Here is a 12,020-nt window from a genome sequence, read left to right on the forward strand (position 1 = left end):
AAGGATCATACTCTGAACATTAAAAGCTTTAGGAACCTTCAAAACACAGCTTAAAATGAACACACAGACAACTTTGGTTCTTAAAAGAATCTTATTTTAATAAATCAAAAGTTCTGATATCTACAAAACTGTAGACAAATTTTTTTTCAACATGATTTTTTTTTAGAAAGTACAGTACAATTTAAGTAGATCTTTTCTTTGTAGAGTTATTTACAATTGCTCATTTTTTTTCGTTTTGTTTTTTTCAAAATGTAACAATGTTCGTCTCCCCGTTCACCTCACAATTAACAATTAAATGAAAATGGTTGTATAAAAGAAATGGAAACGATATGCCTCACAGAGCAACAGAGCGATTTCAAAAGAGAAAGATACAGAAATAAACTAAATCTTCAGAGATTTGACAGCCAGAGGTTATTACTGCTTGAGTCGACGCTACGCAACTTGATGTGGCTCATAAAAAGAGACAACGAGACATCGGGAAGCACTGTCTAACATTATTTACTCATTTATTATTATTGGTTTGGCGGCTTTTCAGTTTTTTTTTATACTTGCACACTCTTAAGGGCACACAACCTGCTCTCATGCTTGATGTGTAAAAGTACTGGGAGTGCTAGTTCAGAAAATTCACTGTAGCATTAAATTAAATAACCTAAAATCTTATTTGTCTTGCCTTTCTTATTTGGTCTTATCACTTGTTTTTTAACACCTTTTTGGCCAAATATGTATTTTAGTTAACAAATATTCATTGCAACCCTAGAAAGTGCACAAGTACAAGTACAGAGACTGAAAATCAACAAACAAAAGCTCAAACTATTAGTTATTTATACGATATCAGGTCAGATATCAGACTCGCTGCATTATAGGTCCACCATAACAAACACATTAAACAGTGACATTGCTTTGTTTTGTTTTTTGTTTTTTCTTCGGACTCGGTACAGTATATATACACACACACACACGACTCTACTCAAAGAGAGCCACTGAATTGCACAAAAGGGACAGACAGCTAGAGGTTTGGGCAGCTACAGCAGGGAGAGGCTACAAACTAAAGGTGGGGTAAAAAGAGAAGAAAAACTACTGCAGTCTCAATGAGAGAATAGATATGCAAAAATACAGGAGGTCAAAAATGTCACCTTCATGATGCATAGATCCAAAACTATAGATCAAGTATTAGCAATTAAGACAAATGGCAGGATGTTTAGGGGGAAATATGAAAAGGGGAAGGGGGTAGAGGTGAGGGTGCAGAGGGCTATAGATTTGAAACATTTGGTCAGGTGGACAATCCAAACTGGACACAAACTCTCAACTCTTTGGGAGAACACTGGATAAAAAGGTTCAGTTAAAAATGTCAAAAATGAGTCAAACGAGAGCTTTCTCTGCGCGTTTCTCTCTCTGTGGCTTCCCTCATTCAGACTAGCTTCAATCGCTATTTAAAGAACAAACAAGGCCGCTTTCGAGTTACCCGCAACATAAAGGAAGGGGGAAAGTTCTCTACTTCTCAAACAAAGTGGAAAAACACTGTGCTTCTCTCTTCAGACTCTTAATGAATGAGCGATTGTTCCTTCAGAACCTGTGAGCGCTGGTGTGTAAGAAAGGGTTTTCCTGACCTGATGCTGAGCTCCTTTATCTGATTATTACTGTACATACTGTTAAAATGGTCATTAGTGACACTGATAGATGAAAATAGATGCTGTGTGCAGTGACTTCATTATCTTTTATACAAAAAACAGGAGGGCAGATTCCTCATAACTACAGAATTTAGAAAAGCGTGAAGTGGATCAGCTGTTCTCTGGCCAGATTAGCCCAGTCACATGAAGGTAATTTACACACAGTGGGTTATTAGCAAGCAACAGTTACAGGGCACATGGTGCCACCTATGGTTTAAAGCAGGTAGTAACTGAGAATGGCAAAGACCTTGTTTACACCTGGTCACTTCATTTACAATATCTGGATAAGGCCAAACCAATTAAGCTACAGTACAGGCCAAAAGTTTGGACACACCTTCTCATTCAATGCATTTTCTTTATTTTCATGACTATTTACATTGTAGATTCTCACTAAAGGCATCAAAACTATGAATGAACACATGTGGAGTTTTATGTACTTAACAAGAAATGAGCTGTCCTCTACAGTCCCCGGACCTGAACCCAATCCAGATGGTTTGGGGTGAGCTGGAGCACAGAGTGAAGAAGGCTAATAAACACCTCTCCTTCCTTCAAGACTGTTGGAAAAGCATTTTAGGTGACCACCTCTTGCAGCTCATTGAGAGAATGATGCCAAGAGTGTGCAAATCAGCAATCAGAGCAAAGGGTGGCGATTTTAAAGAAACTAGAATATCATTTTTTTTTTTTTAGTTATTTTACCTGTTCATTCATAGTTTTCATGCCTTCAGTGAGAATCTACAATGTAAATATTCATGAAAATAAAGAAAATGCATTAAAAAAGAGAAGGTGTGTCCAAACTTTTGGCCTGCACTCTATGTCCAGACAGCTTGATAGTTTGCAGATTGTATTTAATACTCTGAACAGCCTGAAACGATAAGAAATCAGATTTTTCCAAATGTGGGCGTGGCTTAACATATAAATACAATCTGATTTGTACAGATGAGTCTCAGTCTGGAAGAACATCATCCAAATTAGATTTCAATGCATTTTTATACATTTCGCTCAACGCAACAAACAACCACCTCACCAAATCTAGAGTAAGGGAAGTGTGGGGGTCCAATCAGAGCGCCATTAAGGTTAGTTACTGACGCAGACCTCTATACCACAACAACCCACAGCAGATACATTTGTGATGTCCAGACATGCAAAACCAATTAAAATCACTGGCAATCAACAGTGCAGACAGTCATTTCAACATATGACTACAGACTAAACATAGCCATATAGATGCATTTAAAAACAGATACAAATCTGATCTCTCAAAACACTTTGAGCCACGTTATTGGAGTGTACATGTATTCATCCCTCCAAAACAATTTGATAACCACAAGCAAATTTAGGTACTCCACTAATTGCATCAATCCAATTCCAATCAAACTGTAGACGAATCTGACTTATCAAGTGTAAATGCATGTGGATTATCCTAAACTCTTATCTGGATAGAATTCAGATACTTGTGCTATGAAGTAGTTAAACTAGGTGTAAACAAGGTCAATGATACACAAAGTGGAGGTCAGTCTAGACGGGACAAATTTGAGGGAAAAAAAACAAGATCAGGGCTGGGTTTCTGCAATGCAGATGAGCACAATAAGATTGGTCAAGCGAGCGCCACACTGAACTCTCTCTCTCTTTCTTTCTATTATTTAAACATTTAAGATGAGCTCTTAATGAACACTGAGAAAGGTGCTAATGGGAAACTGGGAAACCCTACCACAAAATACAAAACACTAAATCAGCCATAACATTAATACCAACTGTGGTGATACTGGGTAATTCCTAAGGAACATGAGCCACCATAAATTGAAAAAGTGAGCCTTAAATGCCCTTTACCCTGATGCCCGTCCATTGGTTGTCCGTTTTTGAAGCACTTTGGAAGTTACTGACTATTGCACACCACATAAAACCCCACAATATTTGCCTGATGTTTTGGAGATGTCCTGACCCAGTCAGACGTGTCTAGTCATCACAATTTGGCTTTCCCTAGTTTGGCTCACGTCCTTACGCTTTCTTTTAACAAACATCACTTTTTCCCCCCACTTGTACAGTAGTGATAATTGTCATGGCTGATCAGTGTTCATGCATTTGTTATATAGCAAGAGAATTCTACCAGTTGGCCCCATTTTCACAACACAAAGGTTAATCATGAAGTGCAAAGGTCTGAGACTTGGGGAGGATTTTCTACATATTTTCCAGGTCAAATCTCTCTTATTATATTTTAGACTGGAAGAAACAATATTTTGAGGACATTTCAAGAGGTTCATTACATAGAGGCAGTGGATACAGCTCAGTGAATGTTAAATCAGAAACTATTCAAATTTTAATTAGGAAATAGTCAAAACAGCATAGTCTGTCTGTACAACTGGCTCTAATTGCATTAATGAGTAAACATCTATGTATATAATGGAATGTTGATGGAAAGAGATTCTGGTCAATGCAAAGTAAAAAGTAAAAAGAAAAAAATATGGAGGACAAAGACAGAACAAGCAAAATTAATAAAAGTTTTTAAGAGGCAAATTACAAGTCTCTTTACATACAGAGTGAGGTCAAGTGATTGTCGAAAAACAGCATGAGGACAGAAAACAATGGAATGTCTAAAGAAATATCCTGAATAACTCTCTATAATTGTTGGGTTTTCATAGGGCAGCTTAATATTTTTCTTTCAATGGGACATTTCCATTTAAAATGCTGTGCAGTCCAAGACTAGGCTTAACCCCTGTCTGGGAGACTGCCCCTTTCTGTCAGAACCTCACTTCTGCCAGAGAATGGGTTTTTGGCAGCTGTGCGCTCTCTATCTAGACAGAGCTTCAACATCTCAATAAACATGAATTATTCCTCTGGGTGTGAATCAATAATAAATGTTTCACCACTTAGCTCTTCAACTCTGAGGAAGCAAGTGACGCCAGCCCAGCATGTGTGATCCTCATCATAACTGGGGGAAATAAACCATGACGCCAACATGTCAGTGGAAGCAGATGACTGGAGTTGGGCACTCCGACTGTTCTAGGGCTGGAAGCAGAGGGATATTTTAAGGGAAAGAGAAAGGAAGAGAAAGAAAAAGAGAGGGAGAGAGAGAGGAAAGAGAGAGTGAAAGTGCTAAAAACGAGAGCACAGTCCAGTTAAGTCCAGCCCCAGGATGGTGGACGGTAAGGCCTTGGTCTTCACAGTAGCACACAGCGGAAAAAGCTGCTCTTTTTCTGTTGCTCGGTGGTGATCTTCACTCCGTGATTGCTGCCTTGGGGATTGTTACCCTCCTAAAATAAATATAATTAAGCTTAGTTTTCTTACACTTCATAAATTCTGAATAACTAAAAAAAAGCTAGCGAATGACAAACAATAAGTACACTAAATTACTTAAGTACATTAAGAAAAATTCTTACCAATTTTGTGTCCATCTTTGCTTTGATGTCTCTGGCAAGTGTCAAAAATGCCTAAAATCAGAGCAACACATTTTATATTGTGTCATAATTTGTTAATTTCTTATTATTTTCTATAACCCACACAGTTTTTGTTGCTTATAATCACAGTTATAACTTGACTATCAGAGCCAAACAAACATTTTAGCCATTTTTAATCTGTTATGTTAAACTTTAAGGAACAGCAAAAATGTTCCAAAGCTTATAACAACCCAAAGTAGATAAGACATTTCAATAAAAAATGTTAACTTTAGCTTATTGTTTTGTCTAATCAGTATTTTCACTCTTTAGGGATCATAGTTCAAACTTTACAATATAAACAAATAAAAAGAATACCTTGTAAAATCTCCCTCCGTATTTGTCTACATTTTTACACTTTAAAACCTTTACTGTTAATACTTGGTCAAACTGACCATAAATGTATGAGTGTAGTTTAAACATATATTAAACACGTATAAGTTTGTCATTTTCCATTTACATATTAATTATACTTATTAAGCTAATCAATATATACTCCTGGCATTCTGCATGTTGATCTACTCCTATTCTATCTTTGTCTACATGGACTGCACAATATTTGTCTGTGCATTTAAAATACCTTAACACATGAATTAAAATGAGTGCCATTGGCATTTGGACATAAAGCATACATATTTTATGTCTGACAGCATCAATATACTTAAAACAGTTTACACACATAAATTTCACACAATGTCTCAGTACTATGATGAGTTAATTTTGTGTTATATATTAGAAGAAAAAAATTTATTTGTTAGAATTTGAGTTTAAAAATGTTTTTGCGAATAGATAAGATGTACAGGGTTTTGAAGGGAAATGAAGGGATGCCCCTTATATACAGATGTGCACTTATGAATACAGATTACTCACATTCTCCACGTTAATGTTGGCCTTCGCACTCGTCTCCATGAATTTGATGCCATACTCTAACGCCAGCTGAAGAGAGAAAGAGAAAAGACTTTTTCATTTTTCATTCAAATAAATGCTATTCTGCATGAATGGCATCAAATACTCACAACAATGTTCTAAAATCTAATATAATGCATTTGCAAAAATATAGATTATTTTACTGTATCAAGGGGAAAACAAACTTCCTATTATAACCACTAAATGAGCTAGTCTTAGTCCAAGACTAGGCTTTTTCCCTTTTTTGTCTGGGAAACTGACCCCCATTGTTTTTAATCCAGGACTAGGCTTAATCCCAGTCTGGGAACGTGACACAAAATGTATTTAGTCCAGGACTAGGCTTGATCCCAGTCTGGGAAATTGATACACGGTATATTTAGTCCACGACTAGACTTAATCCCTGCTCAGGAAACTAACCCCCATTGTATTTAGTCCAGGACTAGGCTTTATCCCTGTCCAGAAAGCTCACTCACAATGTATTTAGACCAGAACTAGGCTTTATCCTTTCAAGGACACTGACCCACAATGGATTTAGTCCAAGGCTTAATCCCTGTCCAGGAAGCTGACACACATTGTATTTAGTCCTCGACTAGGTTTTATCCTTTTTAGGAAACTGACCCCCATTGTATTTAGTCCAGGACTAGGCTTTATCCTTTCAAGGACACTGACCCACAATGTATTTAGTCCAGGACTAGGCTTAATCCCTGTCTGGAAAACTGACCCCCATTGTATTTAGACCAGAACTAGGCTTTATCTTTTCAAGGACACTGACCCACAATGTATTTAGTCCAAGACTAGGCTTAATCCCTGTCCAGGAAACTGACCCACAATGTATTTAGTCCAGGACTAGGCTTAATCCCTGTCCAGGAAACTGACGCACAATGTATTTAGTCCAGGACTAGTCTTATTCCATGTTCAGGAATAGGCTTAATCCTAGTCTGGGAAACTGACCCACATTCCCACATTGTATTTAGTCCCAGACAAGGCTTAATCCTAGTCCAGGAAAATGACCCACAATATATCTAGTCCAGGACTAGGCTTACTCCATGTCCAGGAATAGGTTTATTCCCAGTCCGGGAAACTGACCCACATTCCCACATTGTTTTTAGTCCAGGACTAGGCTTAATCCTTCCCAGGAAACCAGCCCAAGCACAAAAAAAGCATTCCTATAAACAAACCTTCTCTCCTCGCTCTTTAGACACCTGCCGTTTGTCATTGATGTCACACTTGTTCCCCAGGATCATCTTCTCCACGTCTGCTGATGCATGCTGGGTAACAGAAGGAGAGGAGCACACAGCATGATAATCATGTAGTAGAAGGTTAAAGGGACGATCTGATGAGCATTCGGCCTCAGACTCAATGATGTGAAACACTAACCTCCTCTATGTTCCTGATCCAGTTCTTGATGTTGTCAAAGGATTTCTCATTGGTGATGTCATACACCAGCATGATGCCCTGAGACCGGAGCAAAAGAGCAATCGGATCAGGCTCATAATAGGGGGAACTAAAGCAGTCAAATGACCTAGAGCAAAGAACTGAAATGCAACAGTGCACAGTACAGGCATGACTGACTGACGTAAATAAGATTAAACGGGGGAGCATGCCTAGGTGTTATTTTTGGAAGTTTAATGTTGCAATTAGTGGTGGGCAATAAGGCCCTAAAATAATATCATATACATATGATGTATATATCAGGCTATTACTGTGAGAAATACTAATACTACTAATCGTAATAATAAAATAAATGTTAATTTTTTATTTAGTGTAACAGTTTTTAACATTCAGTAGAAACAGTAATGTAAAATTGAAAAGACAAGATGAAGAATAATAATAAAACAAAATTAATTGTGTAACAAACAAAAATGAAGCCAGAATATTAATGCATGCATATTAACTGCAAACAGATACAATTGAACACAAAGATAAATTGAAGCTCCACACATATCGCAAAACAAATACAAAATAGACTGCTTTCAAGACAAAATATCACTACTACATAAAATGATATGGCATACCCTTATTTGCAATACATCAATAACTCACCATCGCCCCTCTGTAATATGCCGTTGTGATTGTTCGGAACCGTTCCTGTCCTGCCGTGTCCCTACAAAACCCAAATAAAAATGTTATAACAAACCAGGAGAGGCTTCTATGGCTTAAATATGATTGCTACACTAAACAATGTCAACTAGAAAAATGCTGTGAGTTAATATTTACACTCTACTTGCTTAAATTACGATTTAGAAATGAATCATTAAGCATAATTTATCACGTTCTCAATTTACTACCTTTACAACTGTTACTATATTCACAAACCTGCTGTTTTCCAGCTGAAAGATATGAGCCGTCCAGGCCTAGGATAGTAACGTTAGTTGAGGTAACTTGAACTGCACTACTGAGGCATCTCCATAAACTAGTCATGCTTTCTTTGTAATAAAACTTGCTGTGATCATTTTTCACAATAACAAATCATCTTGCACTGCCCAAGAATCTACAAGAATTACAAGAATCTACCTTCTGGTAGTTCTGGTTACGTTTATTATGGAAAATGGTTGGGAATTAGGTAGGCATTCCATTACACGTTCAGTGAAGATTAGCTGAAGCTCTTGGCACTTTTGTTTTGTTTAAATGCTTTTCCACAAACACCACTTTCACTAGACAAAGGAAAGTACGACAAAAAGCTTGTGAAACAAAGGTTCAGCAACATACCATATCTGTAACTTGATCTTCTTTCCATCTAACTCTATCGTCCTTATCTTGAAGTCAATACCTGTAAGAAGGTAAACACAGCAGGCATCACTTGAGAGTAAATATAGAGTTTCTAATTTGCTCTAGTTTCTTCAGCAAGTATAAATGACTGAGCAAAATGGTTAATGTAAGCATTAGGCAGACATTTACTTCCTCTCTGGTTGACCATAATGAGACAGTGGCTGACTATGTGTGTTCAAGACATCTACACAGACTGCAGACCAGACAAAAGCATAATTGCCAAACGTTATATTAATGAAAAATATAGAACATGTTAACATATAAATATTTGTTATGAACAACAAACCAAAATACTGATATGCTGTAACACTACAAGGGTTAATACAGACTTACTTAATACATAATAATGATAATAATAAGGGTTAATACATACTTTGAATAAATTAGAATACACTGTTAGCTCAGTTTAACAAGCCACTGTTGTAATAAACCATTCCCTTAGCTGAATTTAAACCAAGTTAAACAAGCCATTCTCACTATTTAATAAATTGTTCCCACAATTTATGTTTCCACAATTTAATTATTAAGCATTCCCCAAAATGAAAACTAATATTATCTTTGTGCCTCAATTAGTATAAGACAAGAAATGTTTTCTGAATTAAATAATTCCCCCCTCGATTTACCACCTATTCTCCCAATTTAATAAATTGTTCCCTCAGTTTACCATCCATTCTCCCAGTTTAATACATGGTTCCCTAAATGTAGGTTAATAAATTGTTCCCGGATTTTACCATCCATTCTCCCAATTTAATAACTTATTCCCTCAATGTAGGTTAATAAATTGTTCTCTCAGTTTACTATCCACCCTCTCAATTTAATACATTCTTTCCTCAGTGTACCATCTATACTCCCAATTTAAGAAATCATTCCCTCAATGTTGGTTAATAAATTATTTTCTCAGTTTACCATCCATTCTTCCAATTAAATAAATTGTTCCCTCAATGTACGTTAAAAAATGTTCCCTCTGATTACTATCCATTCTACCTACTGAATAATTTGTCCCCCCATTGTATCATCCATTCTTCCAATTTAATAAATTGTTCAATTAGTTTACTATCCGTTGTCCCAATTTAATAAAATGTTCCCTCATTTTACCATACATTCTTCCAATTTAATCAAATGTTTCCTCAGTTTGCCATCCATTCGCCAAATTTAATTTATTTTTCTCTCAACATAGATTAATAAATTGTTCCCTAGCTATCTACAGTTTAGAGGGGGCGCCTTAGTGTAAACTGAAAACAATGTATTAATTTGAAGGAACGATTTATTAAACTAAATAACCTTTAAATAGTACTTGTTGATACTGTAGGAGTTAAGTTTAGTCTGTTTAGACACAGATCAACACCAGTAACAATCAATACACAGCTGTAAACAGACTGTTGAACGACAAACACGGAGTTTAACTGCGTAATTTTACAGGAACGCCTTTGGCATAGAGGTTTGTTAACCACTAAGTTATATTAAATGACTAACAGCTTATCTAACCTAGTTAGCATAGCTAGCTAACCACATACTGCTTACTCACAGCCACTGCTCTAGCTAGCTGGTTAGCTTAGCTTAGCTTAGCTAACGTAAAGACTAGCAAGCTTGATGGTGAATAACTAGGTTAGCTAGCTAACAAGATAGCTAGGCTAGCAGGTCGTGTTGCTAACCAGCCTGCTAATGCGGCATTTTCCTCCAATTATGTGGTTAAATTTAACGTTACTCATTTTATGTATAGATGAAATATTGATCCATAATCACACTACGTTACGTTAGCTAGCTAGCTTTTAATTTGTAAATCAGATAGCTAGGTTAACTAACGCTAGCTAATGCTAACAGGCTACCATCACGAAGCCACGCAGCTTCCCGTTCGAATTTAATTCCACCTTAAAATCGCGCAGCACACGTTCAAACGTCCGAGCAGGCGCCTCCCAATGTAACCGCTAAACTGCTGCGCTTTTTAAGGTGGAACTGAGAAATTAGAACAGCCTCTTCTACTCTGAATATCCCGTGTGTATACTAGGCTGTAATAAGAGTCGTTTATTGAAATTAAACCAAGCTGACACTTTGACAAAGCTAAAAATAAGATATAAAAGGGTTAAAACAGATAAAATACAGACGAAGAATTAAAAAACAGAGCAGATAGAGAGATATTTAACCTAGCTAGCGTTTGCTAACGTTACCGGCAAAGCGAAAGAAAGTGTAGCTAGCTGCTAAAGCTAACGCAGATCCTGTCAGCCTGTCATTGGAGCTTCCTGGACAAAAACAACTGGAATAAATGTACCTATCGTGGAGATAAACGTTGAGTTAAAGGCATCCTCTGAGAATCTGAACAGCACGCAGGTCTTCCCAACTCCCGAGTCCCCGATTAACAGTAGTTTAAACAAATAATCGTAAGTCTTCGCCATACTTGATATTGCGGAAATCCCGCCCGGTAACTGAGCGCCGCGTAGACACACGGCGGTAATGAGCACACACCCGCCCCCTTCTCACTCCATACACACACTCACACATACACACTTTAACACACACATTTACACACACACACACACACACTCTTTCTGCTAATAGATAGCCACTTAAAATACCTCAATACATTGGTTCTCGAACACATCTTATACCATGTACCACCCACAATCAGACTAAAATTCAAAGAACCACCCAAAAGTCATCCACAGGATACACTAGTGCATCTCAAAAATTGATAAAATCATTGAAAAGTTACTTTATTTCAGTAATTCAGTTTAAAATATGAAACTCATATAATATTAAGATGTATTACACACAGAAAAATCTATTTTAAGCATTTATTTATTTTATGGCTTACAGCCTATAAAAACCCAAAAGTCAGTGTGGGCAGTGTGCCAAGTCCTGCTGCAAAATGATATTGTGTCTGCTCCAGGGAGTCCTAATCTATTGACAGTACTTCTTTAGCCAATCTAGATAAGAGGAACTAGACTGGCAGGGACCTACTTCATGTTAGGTTAGGTCTTCTTCACACATGCTGTGACTGCTGCTCAACTTCATTGTAAGGATGATTCATAAAAGGGGAACTTTTTAAAAGATGCATTTAGGCAGTGGTTCTCAAACTGTGGTACCAAGGTGGTATACCACCAAATAAATGTTTTTTTATTTGTATCGAAAGCAAAAAATAGTACACGCTAATGCATGTGTGTACCAGGGGATGTCCAAATGGATCCCTGGATATAAAAAAAAATTGCCTGGTTTCACTGGAGAAAGTGACATACTGTACCTGTCAGATAAAAAC

General features: G+C 37.0%; 1 protein-coding gene across 1 annotated transcript; it reads right to left on the minus strand.

The window, feature by feature from the left end:
- Positions 1 to 940: 940 nt before the first annotated feature.
- Positions 941 to 11,226, minus strand: rab8a (RAB8A, member RAS oncogene family). The gene is made up of 8 exons (XM_007238412.4): positions 11,037 to 11,226; positions 8,711 to 8,771; positions 8,045 to 8,105; positions 7,379 to 7,456; positions 7,180 to 7,269; positions 5,966 to 6,031; positions 5,042 to 5,092; positions 941 to 4,915 (listed from the first exon to the last, which is right to left on the minus strand). The coding sequence occupies exons 1-8, from the start codon at positions 11,158 to 11,160 to the stop codon at positions 4,823 to 4,825; spliced, it is 624 nt and encodes a 207-aa protein (XP_007238474.1). The 5' UTR covers positions 11,161 to 11,226; the 3' UTR covers positions 941 to 4,822.
- Positions 11,227 to 12,020: the final 794 nt, after the last annotated feature.

Source organism: Astyanax mexicanus, chromosome 4, assembly GCF_023375975.1.
Source record: "Astyanax mexicanus isolate ESR-SI-001 chromosome 4, AstMex3_surface, whole genome shotgun sequence".
NCBI classification, from domain to species: Eukaryota; Metazoa; Chordata; class Actinopteri; order Characiformes; family Acestrorhamphidae; genus Astyanax; species Astyanax mexicanus.